Here is a 17,394-nt window from a genome sequence, read left to right as displayed (position 1 = left end):
ACATTAAAGGATTAAGTGTAAAAGCTCTATTTTATTAGACTTAATATTACATACAGATTTTTTGAATCATCATTTATTTCAAGAATCTATTTCAGACCTCAAAGCAGTTAATTTTAAAGGAACTCGCTCTGGCTATTATACATTCACTGATTTTAATTATTTATATGTATCTGTATGAATATATGTTATGTGTCTATGTGTCCTGCATAATCAGAGTCTATCGGACCCCCCGGAACTGAAATTACACACCATTGTGAGCAGCCTGAATGGGTGCTGGGAATCACTCAGGTTACCCAGAACAGTTAGCAAGCACCTTTAACCATGGAGAATGCCATCTGTTTGTCCCCTGAAGCAAAGTTGTTGCATGTATCACTGAATTGATGGCCCGATTCCACTTCCCTGCTGTTCTTAAGCTTGGTATTGACTTGATGTGAACAATGTAAGTAACTTTCTGCAAGCCTATAAATAATCATAATTATGGGCCATACATGACTGAGGTATAGTTCATTCTTCAAATGACTACAACTGTAACATGGTAATCTAAAGGCGTTGCTTGGGTATCAATATGTTACCACAACTGATTCTGCCCTTACAGTTCTGCCCTTGTTTCTGCTGTAGTACAAAGGCAGGTGGCTAGTGCATGATGCAAAGTTTTCAGTGTGTTAAACATTTGCCACATATCCGTAAGGTGGCTAATTGTTGCAGCTGCAACATGGGTGCAAACTAGGAACTGTGTAAATTATCAACTAACAATTATCTGGAATCAAGGGTGAGGTCATGAAGTTGAACTGCAGGTGAACTTTCAGTTAGGGAACACAGCTCTGAAGAATGAAACCACATTTCAGATGAAAGCGCCCAGTTCCCCTGCTTTCTTCTCTAGTGATTAGGGTCTTACACAGCTATGATATGCGCTGAAGAAGTGAGAAAAAGCCCTTTAAATTTCATGATTTGGTTTAATCGGGTAATTCCAGGGGAGGAGAAATCACTGAAACAAATAAGTCTACCATCTGATATGTCCAATTACATGATATGACGGAACAAAAGCAGTTACAAACTCAGATGTGCATATTTACATTATATACTCACAACTCTCAGCCAGTTGGCTCTATATGGGGAGATGCACTAGGACAGGAGTTAAGCGGGCTTCCACTGGTTACTAGTAAGATGCAGTCAGGTTCCTAGTGGGGGTCATATACAAGTGAGGCACTTCTGAAGTCAAGAAGACAGAAAGCAGAATGTACTGCACACTTGTTCACAAAAAACCTGCTCACACAAAAATCTGTGCATCTTTAATACAAAGGCTTCCGACTAAATTATTCTTGAAAAAATTAAAAAACTTGTAACTTTCTGCAAGTTTATCTTTTGGGAACAATGGATAAGAGTGCAGCAAAGCAACTGAAAGGTTTCTAATTGCCCAGCTGCTAGGTAACTAGAACCTTACATCCCCTGTAAGGTTCGTTCCCTCTCCACCTACCTTTTGGTTTGAATAAATCACTTCTGCCTTTCTGTGTGTGCACATCTTTAATATTTTCTGTTTGACTCACCTATGGCTCTACTGTCATTTATTAACCACTTTTTGGTGTTTCCTGTAAGACGCAGAAATGTGATCTGGATCAAATCAAGAGTAAGAGCGACATTTAGTGATGAATTGGTTTTATCGGTTAACTAAAGTTCTCCAAGTTATTTTTCAGAAAAAAGTTACACTTGCTCAATGCATTGTTGGACTACAATTAAAATTACTTTAAAATACATTAATCCAAGTTACATGTTGCAAATATAATCAGACATTCCACTTCAACATAAGAAAAATCCATAAAATTCTCCCCGCCACGTTTTCTGCACTTTGAAGACTGACATGAACACTAAGAAATGCCTATGTGCCACTGAAGGGAAGAGAGGGAGGGAGGGGGAAAGCGAGGTTCGCCCAAAGAATTAGATGGCACTATACACACGGACTGAAAGTGCACTGCGTTACTTCAGAAGCTCAATTTAGGCACTGCTGAATAACCAATGAAAATAGGTAGTTTCAAGTTTTTCTCTTGAAATTTTAAGTCCTGCCTCATCAACATCTACTCAGAAACATACATACTCTCTGGAGTTGTCATGATAAAATACAGGTAACTATGTTTAAAAAATTTCTGCCTGACTGTTGCTGGGAAGGAAACAAGAATACCGTTTTGGTAATGGCTTCTGAGTTAAGGAACTGGCTGTATCAATGCTTCAGTACACACGGATGTTTGACTGCCAGTGCCAAGTATCAATGAATATTTTAAAACAGGATGTGTAAGAAAAAAGTGCTTAAAACCTTTCGGCAACCATATGCATTTGGGGAAAGATTTACTTACATTCCTATGAGCTGTTCCTACCCCTGATTTCTCTGGTGGGCAGAAGCTACCCTGAACAGCCCCCTTTACTAGGCGACACCATCCCCATCTTTCAGTGCCGGTCTAAAATCATCCAGCAGGTGGCGATGGAGCTCCACAGCATTCCTGCTCAAGAAATCAAAGGCTCCCCATAAGCCACAAGCATCCTCTGACAACTCCTGATTCTGAGCAAAGAAGCACGACAGGTGGAGAATTTTCTGGTCATGCCATTCAGATGATTCATTTTCAATATTTACTTTTACTTTACCAGTTTTTCTGAGCCATCTGCTGAAACTTTAGACAAAAAGAGAAGTTTTAAAGAAAATGCCCAATGGCAGTGCCAAATCTGTACAGCAAAAAGAAATCATTCTTGAATCCACCTGCACATGTTTGGAATTGGATTAAACGGTCCATCTAATTCACAAAGGGACTCAATAACATTACATCATCAGTTTCTTTTCTGGACTGCTTGAATTCATGTGTGCTAATTACAAAAATCAAAGTAAAAAAAAAAAAACCCAATTTCATTATCATAGTTTTTAATGAAAAGAAATGTTTAAAATTGTAAAGGAAAAAAAATGGGAACGGGATGGCAAAATCTTAGCAGCAAAGTGGTTAAACAAACTGAAAATATTAATGCACAAACATTAAAATATTAAAGCATGTACGTTGCGTATAAAATACAGTACAGAACCAGGAGATGCACTATAGTGACTAGTGCTTAACAGAAAAAAAAATGATTAATTTTACTCTTCTCAGAAGTATATACACAGTTCATCTCCATGGCATTTCCTATATTGCCAGCAAGTTATTTTCTTTAGTTATTCATACCTTGCTCCAACCTGAATTATAAACCCAGAACTTACAAATATGAATAACCACTCATAAGGAAAACCAGTATTCTATTTCAGCAATAAAAAGGAATTTTGAAAGTTAACAGTCTGCTCTAGGAAACCAAGTTTATCTGAAAACGCCAAGGATGAAGATCATCTATCTGTGTAGCAGCCTCCAATATAGAAACAGTAAAAATAAGACTGAAAGTTGCTGCTACAGTGTCCGGTTTTGGATTTAGTTCATCCAATTGATTTTTAGTACAAAACTAGAAATAGCCTCTTCTTCATAACATCTATAGTTATCAATATATTTTTCTTCTTTTCAATGTGAAATAATACTTCAAGATGATCTATATACATAATGTTGTCAGTTCAAGCTGTCATATAAATATAAATGCTTTCTTAAAAAAAGTATTTTACAGACAGATAGTGTTATATATACATCGTTCAGTTTGATCTGGGGCAAAAGAAGAAAGCCAACACAAGCCTAAGTGTGACACATTAAATGCACTGTACAGAAATGACACTGAAAACCTGTAGAATGAACTTCAAATGGTAGTGTGATTTTCATTTCTATCACTCCAGAAACTGTAAGCCATTAAAAAAAAAAAAAAAAAAAAGCAAAAAAGGCACACTGCTTAACTTTCTTTCCTAAGGGAGTATTTTGAAAGAATCCCTCACAGGTTAGAGTTTTAATGTAACACTTAAAGACAATTTGACCTCAAAATACTTTTAACTTGTTTGTTGGAACATATCACACCACTCTGTAACTCAAATATCCTATAATACAAATGCTCTGCGACAGGAATGTGATATACGAGATTTCCATTCACAATGGTGGATTGAATACTTTCTTCCTGGGAGAGTTCTGTGTACGTGTTAATGCAAAGTGAGTTTGCTCCTGGAATATAATAAAATGCAACTGAAAGGTAATCCATTGTTATGTGAGTAATAAGCACAGAGGGTTAAGCTCAGAACATCAGTGAAACAGCTGTGCACATTCTGGCTTAGCAGAATGATAAACGGAGATCTCAAGTGGAAACTGTTTCACACTAACTATCCAGTTAATGCTTCTGCCTTGTAAAACGGCTATAAATGCAGTTCTCTGAAGGAGGAAACTCTGAAAGGAAACAACTTGCTGGTTGAATACCACAGAAACAGCAACTAAAAGAACCCTCGCTTTCTTCTATGTTTACTCAGTTTCTTTATATAAAAATAAGTGTTACATTTCCATCAGAACATTAGACAATTACATCTGTGCTTTAAAAAAAAGTTGGTCACTCAAGGCTATTAGAGTATTTTAAAGATTTTAGACTTCCAGAATGTACAGACATAACTCAGTATAAACCGCAGCCAAAGAGAAGTGAGGATGAACTTACCAAATCCTTCACATGGATACAAACGTTATTAACTAGATGAGTTAAATACTCAACACATATGGAATGTGGTGGCAGATGTGTGCACATCTACCTCAGAGCTAGGAAGGGCAAGAAAAGTTTAATATGTCATAGTTCGTACCTTACATTTAGTTAAATATAAACATTTGTTATTTATACATAAAACTGCTTTCAGAAAACAACTAATGATTTAGTTGCACTTGTTTTCTCAATTTCCCAAGTACTAACTTTTCTGTACTGAAATCACCATCTCTTAGTGCACTTTTTAGTTAATGTCCTAAAGAATTCAAATCTTTAAAAGTCCCATCACCTAGTGCATAAATATAAAAATGCCAAAATTAATCCCTTTTAGTTGGATCATATTCTATGTTGACCTTTTGTAGTCAATAACCAGAAATGACTTCTTTTTGTAAATGCTCTATGATCTGTCCCAGAACATGCCATGCACTCAGGGAAAACATCAGGCATGGCTAGCATCTGTAAATCACAAGAACTGACGAGTTCTGCTTCCTCCACACATGGCCCCAATGATACCAGGCAAGATTCCATATTGCCTGCCAACAGCTTCCACAAATCCAAGTTAGCTAATTCCTGGAGATGAAGGTTTCAAGCTCATGCCGGCCTGGACTGCTTCACCCAGCAGCCTTGTGTTTCCCACCACAGCACCCACATGCCTCACCACAGCGATGGCACATTCTCAAAGGGACGTAGCAGCACATACACGGTACAATGAAAGACAGAGCTACCAGGGCTAACCACCTTAGGCAGAACTTGTCATCGCTAGTGTCACACGAACAAGGGTCAGAAAAGTCTCCCTCTGAGTCTGACATACAATGATACAGCATGCTCTCGGCACAGAGCATGCAACTAACTTGATATATGCATCTTTTAACAGGATCTGGAGCATCCTGGCATTTCCCCCTGCCATTTTCTTCATGATTAAACCTTTCCTGGCAGTACACGCAGCGAGAACGTTCCCCATCCTCTTTTCTTCGTTTTGACTTAAATTTTAATGAGGGAGGCTGTGTCTTAAATACCACAGAGTCTTTCAGAGAACTTAACTTAGTCTCATCCCCACAGTGGTAGAAATAGTCTGACTTTTTACTGTCTTGTTTAGAAAATGGAACACTGGAGTCAGTATCATCTCTCTCCAAGTCATTTTTCCACATGTCCGGATGTCTGTAGTCTGCATACCGACGTATTAAGATATCTCGAGGATTTATTCTAACAATCTCATCCTCATCTTGAAAGCTGACATGTCTGATAGACTTCAAGGGGACCTAGACAAGATAAAAACTGCAGTGAGGACTACGGTGGTTAATTCATGTCAATTTGGTAGAGTGACCCTACCTAGGGATTCATTCAAGGAGCTGGGACAAAGTTTTAAATGAGATCAACACTTGAGCTAGAGGACCATATGCAATCAGATGACACCTAAAACAAGACTCTCCCCCTGAACAGCGAGATGAAGCTCTGCCAGCAGGGTAGCTCTGGACGCAGGCTCCAGTTTCCCTCATCTCCATCCTAATGGCCTATCCTACATATTTCACTTTTATTTCTCTCCAGTACTGGAGATTAAGCCTAGAACCTTATGCCTGCTCAACACTGAGCTCTATCAGCTAGCTCTCCTTGCACTTTGTATTTTGAGATAAGGTCTCTCTCACAAGGCTATCGAAGCATGTCCCTTTGCTCTCATTCCTCTTGCCTCAGCCTCGAGTAGCTGGGCTTGAAGGTCTGTGCCATGAGACCTGGACTACATTTTGGATTTGTATCCTATTACTGGATGAGCCAATTCCTAAAACCGGAAGCTTCATCTACTCACTCCACTGGTTCTTTTTCACAGAGTTAGTGACAAGAAGCTAGGTGTCGCTGGAATCCAGCTTTAGATATGTAGAAAAGGGTAGTGATTTTAACTAAAAGTGTTTTATGATATATGTCAGAACCTCAGAGAAACTACAGGTAGAATATGGCCTAAAAGGTCCTCCTGGTGAAGACTCTTAAAAGAAGAATATACTATTGGATACTGGAAGAAAATGGAAGTGACAAAATCGATCACGTTTGAACACTTAGAAGACAGAACTCGGATGTAAAGATATTCAGAAATGCTGAAGCTGTGGCAGTTTTCTTCTTGTTGCATATAATATCAGTGTGTGTGTGTGTGTGTGTGTGTGTGTGTGTGTGTGTGTGTGTGTGTGTGTGTGTGTTCGTAATCGCACGTGCACATATACAAGAACAAGTTGAAGGACTTGCTAAGCAACTGGACAATCTCCAGTGAAACTTTATTACAAACACTGGGGAAGTGGAGAGGATACCAGGCAGAGCTGGATAAAGCAAGATGCTGCCAACATAGACGAAAGCAGCCACGACAGGATGAAGACAGAAGGCTGGATCTCTGGATCTTTTCAAAACATGCCAAGAGCACTCACTGTGTGGCTACAGGCATGCTCCATCTCTCCAGTAAAGGAGACTGACTGTGGGTTGGGGTTTAGCTTAGTGGTAAAGGGCTTGCCTAGCAAGGGCAAAGCCCTGGGCTCAGTCCTCGACTTGGCGGTGTGTGTGTGTGTGTGTGTGGGGGGGGGGGGGGGAGGGGGGAGCTCACTGTGAAGGTAGGGCTGAGATAGCCTCTGCAGTTTCAGAGGGAAGGCTAGGCTAGTCTATTTCAGAACCCACGCATGCTTTGGTATTCATTCTAAGACCTTGATGGCAGCAATGATACCGGAGTGAAGCAGAGGCATGGAGGACTGACTACCAAACCAAGAGCAAAAAAGGACAAACACAAAACCAAAGATGATTAATTCCAAGTCCTAAAACAGATTGAAATGCTTATTATGGTTTTGCCTTCCTGAGGATGAGCTGTGACATCTTCACTTCAGCCTCTCACTTCTGTAATGGGACTATTTCTACCCTATGCTTTCCTCCCATTGTATTCTAGAAGCTATCTTCTACCTGGTTCTACAGGTTCACAGCTAGAGAGGAATTTTGTGTCAAGATGAATCATTTCCCAAGGGTTGTCACCCACACTCTGGTGGGATGACAGTTTAAGACTTATAGTTAGGACTTAGAGAAATGTTGGAGCGGAACAAGCCTTCGGGACTCTTAGATGCAGGTGCATGTTATTCTGTGTAGGGGAAGGATGCATGCACTAAATGAACAACATTCCAGTTCCTGTTTGTCCTAGCTGATGATGCATTCAAGCCACTCAGACTGAATGAGTTTAGGCGTACAGATGTGGCAGCTACACACTGAGTAAGTCTCATGAACATCTCATCCAATGGGAAGAAATGACTCTGGGGTGCTAAACTGCAGCATTTCAGGCCGGGAGATAAAAACATTACTTACCCTAGCTTGGGACTTGAGGCTCCCACATTCCTTAGATATCTGCCGCTGTACATATTCCATACTTCGGCTCTGTATGTCTAGGCCTTGCTGACAAAATGGTATCTAAAATTCCAATAATTTCTATAGTAAGTCACAGCAGTAAAATTTCCTGCTATCAAGAAAACCAAGTACAATATACATTTCAAAACTTTATACCGGTATAAAGTCATGTCTAACCAACCCCCATGCCCAAAACCCCACCCCCCCACAAAGCCCTTTTAATAAAAAGCAGAACAGGTAAAGGGCTGGAGAGACAGATCAGTGCTTAAGAGCACCTGCTACTCTTGCGGAGGACCTGAATTTGGTTCCCAGCATCCATATGATGGCTCATGGCCATTTATAACTGAGTTCCAGGGATCCAAGCCTCCACAGACACAAAACATGCGTGTGATGTATAACATACATGTAGGCAAAATATTCATCCACACAAAGAAATCTTAAAAAAAAAAATAAAAAAGCAGAATCACTTCCTCCCCATCTTACTTTTGTACAGAAGAGCTATGTTGCTATTACTGTTTAAGAAAAAAAGGCATTTAAAACCTCAATTTAGCAAGTAACATCTTGCAACAAACAAGGTAGCCAGAACTGTAGTACCCTAGCACTCTGGAGGCTTCTGGAGGAGGATCACTGGAACCTAAGGGCAGACAACCTGGCCTACAAAATGGGAGTACTAGTCAAGTCTGGATTACAAAGTAAAATCCCTCCAAAGTAACAATTATCTGTCAACTGCTGACTGTCTAAATGACACAGCACACCAGGAGAAGGGCATCTGTGTGGGGAGTGTCCTTCAGGAACAAGAATCACATCAGCACGTGCCACAACAGTGGCTACTAGGGGCAAAGAGTGGGGAGTGGGACACTAACCCTATAGGTTATCCAGAGTGATGAAAGTGCTCTGAAATTGAGTAGTGGTGATGCATAATCTTGTAACTATATTAACACACCAAATGTTAACTACCTTAAAAGTGTAATTTTCTGGTATATGAATTATGTTTTTAGGAAAATCAGGAGAGCAGTCAATGTCCTGATAGACTTATAGCTTGGGTTATAAAGAACATTTAATAATGGAAACAGATTATGGTTAAAATTTTATTAGAATTGTATCAGAATTACTTTTTAGAATTCCCATACCAATCACCATTATTGGTGTTTCAGTCATTCTGTTTTCCTTTTATTGTTTGCACTGAAATATTCTGATCCAAACCTTACCACAGTTAATAAAAGTGTAATTTGAAAACGAAACTAAAACTACGACAACAGTAAATCAAACAGCATTACAGAGAAGAAATTGAGAGAAAAACTTTTTGGGCTTAGTACAAAAACCTCAAGTGAAATTAAGTACACATTCTTACTGGCCGGGGACACAGCTCTGGGTAAAGCGTTCTCCCTGCACATACAAAGCCCTGGCTGTAATACGCAGTGCGAGAAGGAAACAAAATCCCCACATTTCCTGTAAAGTTTCTTTGTAGGAATAGTCTTTTAAAAGTAAAAATGTCCATTTTCACTTATTATCCCCATTTTACTATCTCAAAAAGCACACATACACACCCATATAGACACAGACGTACTTTCCAACTATCCAGATTAATGGACTAATGGATCGATTAAACAGATACTGTTCTCACAGGACATGTGTAAGTGAAAAGACAAATGTACATGTCGCTTTTATACTCTTAACAACGATGTAAAAAAGATACACCTCAATTAAGTGCTGCTTTTGAAAACACTGGAAATTACATACTATTTCTACAATCTTTAGGAAAATTTATCAGCTGAAAAACCAGAGAAAATGCTTTTTCAAAGTTAGTGATAAGAGAGCTTTTAAAAGGATTTTACTCATAATAGCAATAAAACACAAAGGAGTAAATCTGACCTAGTCTGTTTTCTTGAAAATGTAGTTAAGAGAAACAGAGGAAAGACTACGTAGAAGGAAATATTACTTTCCTGAGTGATACCAGTCTCCCTAAGCTAATGCACAGATTCAAACAATTCAAATATAAAACACAAAAATCTTAAAATTAAATTTAAAAGTTACCAAGCTGCTAAGTTACGACATTTGCTGCACATCAACATCTCTTACAGCGATGGGACTCTAAAGTAAAGATGTGAATGGTCAGGTGCAGAGACAAAGGGGTAACACATCACATCAGATGGCTCAGCGGTTAAGAGCACTAACTGCTCTTCCGGAGGCCCTGAGTTCAAATCCCAGCAACCACATGATGGCTCACAACCATCTGTAATGAGATCTGATGCCCTCTTCTGGTGTGTCTGAAGATAGCTACAATGTACTCATATAAATAAAATAAATAAATCTTTAAAAGAAAGAAAGAAAGAAAGAAAGAAAGAAAGAAAGAAAGAAAGAAAGAAAGAAAGAAAGACTGACTGACTGACTAGTAGCAGACCCAGGCAGACAGGGAAACTTGGGATGTGACACAGGGCTCTAGGCACCAATAGGAGAGGTTCTAACAAGTCAGTTCTATGAAGGGAATAAGGACAATGGAGCTCCACAACAGAATGTGGACGCTGTTTTACTCTTGGTAAATATGAAAACATCATTATCAAACCCATAATGTTGTATATTAACTCTAGACAAATAAATGTATATAGCTTTAACCCATCAAATTTAACTCCTATTGAGGCCATTACCTGTCTCATTCTGTCTACAATCTTCGGAGATCAGGAAACATTTCAATTGTAAGAGACTAGGAATAATACTTTTTTTCCTTATTTAATAAAACATTTTCCTAAGTGCTGCATATGTCACATTTTATCTCCATAATTTCATAACTTTTCGGGGTAAATTCTGGTATTCCCTAACTTACAGACTGGAACACTAAAAAATGAAGAGGTTGTAAGGCATTTACCTAACAAAGGACTTGGTTCTAAACTAATGCAGAATATCCTTGCAAATCAGTAAGAAAAGATAAGACAATTCAATATAAGAATTTCTAGGTTCTTTATAAAAGAATTCCTAAGTGGTCAATAAACATAGGAAAATGGTTTGCTCAACACATTAACAATTAGAAAAGTAAAACTTAAAATCGCAATAAAATATTATTTATTTCCACCTACTGATTACTTCAGGATAAAAGAAAAGAGGAGGAGTAATAGAAGAGCCCTAGGAAATGTCAACTGCCTGTGGGGAATGCAAATGGGAAGATTATTTCGTTGTTTTTTATTAAAATTGGTAATGCATAAAAATTTTCTGTGCTGTCTCTGGTTTTTCGTACAGCCCAGTACACAACTATGTACTCATATTTATGAGAAACACACCATTGTTTTCAATATGTGAGATTTGCCACCAGATTACAAACACCATGGCTCATGGTGCTCTCTGCAATGGAGACTGCATGTCTCCTCTGGAAGTCAACTGTGGAAGTTCTTTCTAGGCTCCTCTAAGCAACCATCACATAGTTTTATGACATGGAAGAGTGGGGGCCTGGGTGTTCTGCAGGCACACCAGCCTCTCTACATAGGCTATCCATGTTAACATTTTCTCACCTGGCTCACTTGGCTTTGCAAGTAGACTCTTCTGGCATTCAGATCTTCAAAGGGTAATGGTCTTATGTCTGAGCTTCTGTAAGGATCACAGGTAACAACTGTCTCTTGCTGAAAAAAGTGATCTTTCACCAGGGAACGGGAAGTGTCCTCCTCAGTTGTCTAATGGGAACAACATCGACAAAGATATTTCAGCACAATTAGTAAGTCTATGCCATTGCCATCACTATGAAAGGCAATTCCCTGAACTCAAAGTACATGATAAGAAGAAATTTACAACACAAACTTCATGAACAAAACAGACCTTCTTATTAATAACAACTCAAAAGAAACAAATGGAAACTAATGATGACTTTTAATTATATTGAAAGTAACCAAAGAAATAGAAGATGAAGAAATTAAGAGGGAAATACAAATAAATATAACAATTTACAAATTAAAACTAAAAAGCACACAGTAAAAACTACACTGATACATGAACAACAGCGGCCCATGATCGTGTGAAATGAGATGTGAACCTGAACTTGCTGATGGCTTACAGACATTTATACCATTACACTTAATTAGAAGAATATACTCCATTAATGTCAGTAAGACACCAGCCCAAAATGTCACAAAAATGACTATGAAATAAATGTTACCTAAGTGAAATATAGCACACTGTAAAACAAATCCCAGGTTTCTCCATTTCTTTCCAGCGTAGATTATACTGTTTGTTACTCTCTCCATTAATGTTTTGAAAAGAAAATCTGACAGTCAGGTAGAAATGAGTGAGTACTTTCACTGGCTCAAATTACTACCCAAACTACTGTAAACTAATTGGGCATAAATTTTATAGTGCTGAGGTTCAAACTGTGTATTTCACTTCTTGAGTTTTAAAGACTCTGTTAATCCTACTTCTAAAATAAACAAGTAAATTACATAAACTTCCTGGGATCTTTTAAATTTAAAAATAAAACTCTACTTTTTGCTCTGTAACAATCATCTCTGGTCATTAATTTCTCCAGAACTTACTTTTTTAAATTACAAATAACTGTAACCATTTAAAAGCAGTCATTATATCAGGAATCAAGCGATTATTAGAATATACATGAAGACCTACTGGTACTGACAATTATGTCAAAACCAGCTAACTTATATTATAACCTATTTTCCTAGCAGTTGTCCCAAAATATGTCAATTAATGCTAAATTACTGAATGGAAGTTGGCTAAACACTGTTACTCAGTATACATTTTAAAAACTTAGAACAGAAGAAGGAAGAGGAAGGAGGAGGAGGAGGAGGAAGAGGAAGGAGGAGGAGGAGGAGGAGGAAGAGGAAGGAGGAGGAGGAGGAGGAGGAGGAGGAGGAGGAGGAGGAGGAGGAGGAGGAGGAGGAGGAGGAGGAGGAGGAGGAAACAGAAACTTGATTAACTGTTGGAAGCTTTTTAAACCACCCAGGCCTCTACAAACCAAATATTAAGACAATGTAAAAGCCAAATGGTTAAGAGAAAGGACCTCAGAGGTTTGGATTCACTTTTTAAAATAGGATATAAAATTTAAATGACCAACATTTTACTATAATTGGTTATACTATCAGCCTTTGAGTTGGAATACTTACAAGATAAGAATTTGAATAAGCATGAGTTGTAGCAGCAATAGTAATTATAAGGTAACTCTATCCTTAATGATAACAATTTCTTTGATTAGGTTGTCTTTTACTAAAGTACAGCCTAATTGAGAAGTCAATTAAGAATTCTAAATGTTGGGCTGGTAGCTCAGGGTACTAGCACTTGCATAGCACTGGCAATGCTCTGGGTTCCAACCCCAGCACTGCAAACAAACAATGAAGTATTTCTTCTAAGACAATAAGCCTTAAAAAATTATGTATCTGAGCAAACAAAAACACAAAACAGTTATATGGTCTAGGATTACTATGATGACTTGGGTAGAATTCTCTATTTCTGTTATGTGAAGTTGATCAACAACTTGTAAGTATATACTTAAATGGGCCTCGGACATTAAAAACCCAAAGTAGCATTCAGATATAAGAAATGACCAAACAAGTGTTTGAAAAGTGCTATGCAAACAAAGTATAACAAAACATGTATTATTTATAAAGAATAAAATCAAACTAACATTTTATACAATGCTGAATCAGATGAACCAGTTTGATTATTTTTGTTAATTTCTTTCATAAAAAATTAAGATTCTGATTTTCCCTTAGTTTTGACACATATATTCATGTTTTAAAATAAAATATACTCTACCAGTGAACTAGTCATCATTATTTTAAATAATGTATTTTTTCACCTGATATAATATTCTGCAATTTTCCTACACCCTGGTCTGAGAGTTCCCAACTGAGACAGATTAAGTCTTTATGTCCATATAGTGACTTCTGAACTGTGAGCCATCCTAGCCGTTTCCTCACCTACTTCCTCTTCTTATTACTCACTGTGTGACTGAAGGCATCCCCCACTCTCGCCTACCCCAGTATCCTTTCTACCTATCTCACTTTAATGTGATTCAAACTGATTCAAACTGACCATCTTTCAGACTTTGTCCCATCATTTCTCATGAAGACTTTTTGGGTTTTATCTCAATGCCCTACTCTTTTGTTTTTTTAATCTGATAGTTAATACTGAAATGGGATTCCTGTTTAGATGGTATATCTGATCCTGATTTAACTTTGGTATCCAGTATCTGTCTAAAACTTGTCCATTTCTTCCACAGATTTTCCAGTTTTGCTGAGTACAGTCTTTTGTAGTAGTTATTTTCCTCAGTTTCTATTGTTATGTCTCCCTTTTCATTTCTGATTTTGTTAATTTGGACACACTCTCTGTGCCCTCTGGTTAGTCTGACCTAGGGTTTATATATCTTGTTTATTTTCTCAAAGAACCAGCTCTTGGTTTTGTTGATTCTTTGTATAGTTCTTTTGGTTTCTACTTGGTTGATTTCAGCCCTGAGTTTGATTATTTCCTGCCTTCTACTCCTCCTGGGTGTATTTGCTTCTTTTTGTTCTAGAGCTTTTAGGTGTGCTGTCAAGCTACTAGTATATGTTCTCTCAGTTTCTTTTTGGAGGCACTCAGCGCTATGAGTTTTCCTCTTGGCACTGCTTTCATTGTGTCCCCTAAGTTTGGGTATGTTGTGCCTTCATTTTCATTAAATTCTAAAAAGTCTTTAATTTCTTTATTTCTTCCTTGACCAAGTTATCATTGAGTAGAGCCTTGTTCAACTTCCATGTATATGTGGGCTTTCTGTCATTTTTGTTGTTATTGACGACCAACCTTAGTCCATGGTGATCTGATAGGATGCATGGGATTATTTCAATCTTCTTGAATATGTTGTGGGCTGATTTGTGACCAATTATATGGTCAATTTTGGAGAAGGTACCATGAGGTGCTGAGAAGAAGGTATATCCTTTTGTTTTAGGATGAAATGTTCCATAGATATCTGTTAAATTCATTTGGTTCATAACTTCTGTTAGTTTCTCTGTGTCTCTGTTTAATTTCTGTTTCCATGATCTGTCCATTGCTGGGAGTGGGGTGTTGAAGTCTTCTACTATTACTGTGTGAGGTGCAATGTGTGCTTTGATTTTTCACTGGAATGTTCTTCTGTTGTATAAGCCAGGGCTGTGGATTTTTTGGTATGGAGGTATATGGCTGCCATTCTCCTGACAATATGCTAATGACAATTTACAGTTCTTTTGTCTGTTAACTTTCTTAACTGGAAAGTGGTGGACAGGTGTGTACTGTTAATTCTGTCAGACTTCCCAGTTATACATGGTGTGTAGTTGGTTAAATACCCATCTAAGCTTTGTCACAGGTCATGCCCTGGACATGACGGCATGCAATCAATATACAGCAGATACACACACACACACACACACACACACACACACACACACACACACACACACACACACACACACACAGAGAGTAGGTAAGGAGACTTCCCTCAGCATGGGAGGCCTCAACAACATAGATGATGTCCCGAGCAATCTGGGAATCCAGCCCAGTGATGCAGCATGAATGTGTCCAGTTTCCAGCATGCTACCCTGCCTATTTACTATGAATTCTTAAGTTTTCCTACAGATATTGATATTTTAAAACAACTTACTTGTAAATCATCATCTCCTCCTTCAGTCTCAGTTTTTGATGCTGGGCACCCTAAGAAAAGAGGTCAAAGTTAATTAAGCATATATTTATATATTTATTTTTGCCTTATATTTTAGTATTAATGGTTGACTATGGCATTACAGAGATTAGAGACTGACTTCTGCATTGCCTGGCAACAAATTCAAATAGCAGATACTTGCATTTCCTCCTCTGTTAGAATAAAAAGTGACTGTCTCCATTATTTCTTGGCAAATTTCCACTTTCTTTCATGGCTAAGCAGAATAGCTGTGTTATATTTCTCTGGTTTTTTAGTGATGTCAAAATGTGACGAATTCAGTTTGTTTTTTTTTTTTCTAAATTGTCTGACCCAGGAAACATACGTGTTCAGAATTTGAGCTGCTTGAGTTAAAAAAGAAGTCAGTCTTCATTGACTGTGGTAGTCAAGGCTGACTGACTGGTGCATACCATGGCTGCATAAGCTTGTATGGTGTTAAAGAATGTCACTAGTTATAATAAATGAATGCAAAAAATGTATTGTAGCAGAGTAGTCTGCATTTATTCTCTAGACATGGCTACCATGAGGCAGACATGAGATAAGGAATGTGATCTTTATAAAAAGTTTTTTAGTTTATTCTTTGAGATAGAAAACTAAGTGACAGAAATTTAGAAAATCAGTTAAAAACGAACACTGTTTTTTTGTTGTTTATTATTTTATTTGTTTACATTTCAAATATTGTCCCCTTCCCTGTTTCCCCTCTGCAAGTCACCCATCCCATCTCAAAGAGAACACTGTTGACAAAGACATTCGATGCTTAACAAGACAGGAGGGGACTACTGCAGTACTACCCTGGTGAGGCATGTGCGCAACTCTTCCTTAAACACAGAACAGCTTACCCAGTCTAAGAAGAAGAAATATTCTCTTACAAGGGCACAAATATGAGCTTAAAAGTCAACCCAAGATTTGAAATATATCAGTTTCATTTTAACATCTATGAATAAAAATTTTTCTTTACAATACTTGTTTTATAAAACTTACCTAAAAATATAATCAACTGGGAACTTTAAAAATATGCCAAAATTAACCAGCTTCATACAGTATCAAAACATACTTGCCATTAAGCATTTTCATGCTCTTAAGTAGTTTATATTTCTTCAAACTTTCTGAAAATACCACCTTGTACTCACCTATTCTCTGCCTGCTTGCTTTTTTAGATACAGTCTTACTAAATACCCTAAGCCCAAAAGGTCTCATGCTCTCAATCTCGCTGCCTCAGTCCCTGAGCACTAGGCTAACAGGCACGTTTGATTATTCTGAGTCTAATCACAGACTGATTGTTATCTTTAGAACGTTTTTTCTATTACTAAGCATCACTTTAAAGGACAGCAACTACTTCAGGTCAAAGTTCAAGAGGAGAATATCTATTTCTATATAATATACATTCAGATAATAATAATAATACAACCTACCTTGAGAAATATCTTCTATAGCTCTTCGAATGCCTCGATCAAAAGCCCTGGCATCAGCAGGACTCTGAAAGGTAAGGCCAAACTTCTTGTCATCGATCTTCCAGTGGTGAAAAGTGGGAGTGACCTTATTATAGATGAGGTCTTTCTTAAGCATACATTCCAAAACCACCTGCAAAGTCAGGTGTTAAAGTTAATGAACACACAAAATGCATCTGATGTAGCTCTTAATAAACACTGCGGACTATAAATATAATCAACAGTTTTAAATAAATTGAGGCATTGGTTATAATCTTCACCAAATCAACTTGATAAAGGGACTAAGAGGGGATTAAGAAGATCACATAAGCTGTAAACAGAATG

General features: G+C 37.8%; 1 protein-coding gene across 2 annotated transcripts in view; it reads right to left on the bottom strand.

Annotated features, from left to right (window-relative positions):
• Positions 1–933: 933 nt before the first annotated feature.
• The window catches only part of Spred1 (sprouty-related, EVH1 domain containing 1), a 67,129-nt gene continuing 50,668 nt past the window's right edge, over positions 934–17,394 (bottom strand). For both annotated transcript variants that reach the window (NM_001047089.2, XM_039104539.2), the window contains 5 exons: positions 17,035–17,203; positions 15,569–15,618; positions 11,472–11,630; positions 7,933–8,034; positions 934–5,873 (listed from right to left, as the gene is read on the bottom strand). In NM_001047089.2, the coding sequence (NP_001040554.1) occupies positions 5,226–5,873; positions 7,933–8,034; positions 11,472–11,630; positions 15,569–15,618; positions 17,035–17,203 (1,128 nt within the window). In that variant the 3' untranslated portion in view covers positions 934–5,225. The remainder of the gene's footprint in view (positions 5,874–7,932; positions 8,035–11,471; positions 11,631–15,568; positions 15,619–17,034; positions 17,204–17,394) is intronic.

Source organism: Rattus norvegicus, chromosome 3 (genome assembly GCF_036323735.1).
Source record: "Rattus norvegicus strain BN/NHsdMcwi chromosome 3, GRCr8, whole genome shotgun sequence".
Lineage (NCBI taxonomy): Eukaryota > Metazoa > Chordata > Mammalia > Rodentia > Muridae > Rattus > Rattus norvegicus.
The sequence above is the reverse complement of the archived record's forward strand: the minus strand, read 5'-3'. Positions and strand labels throughout refer to the sequence as shown.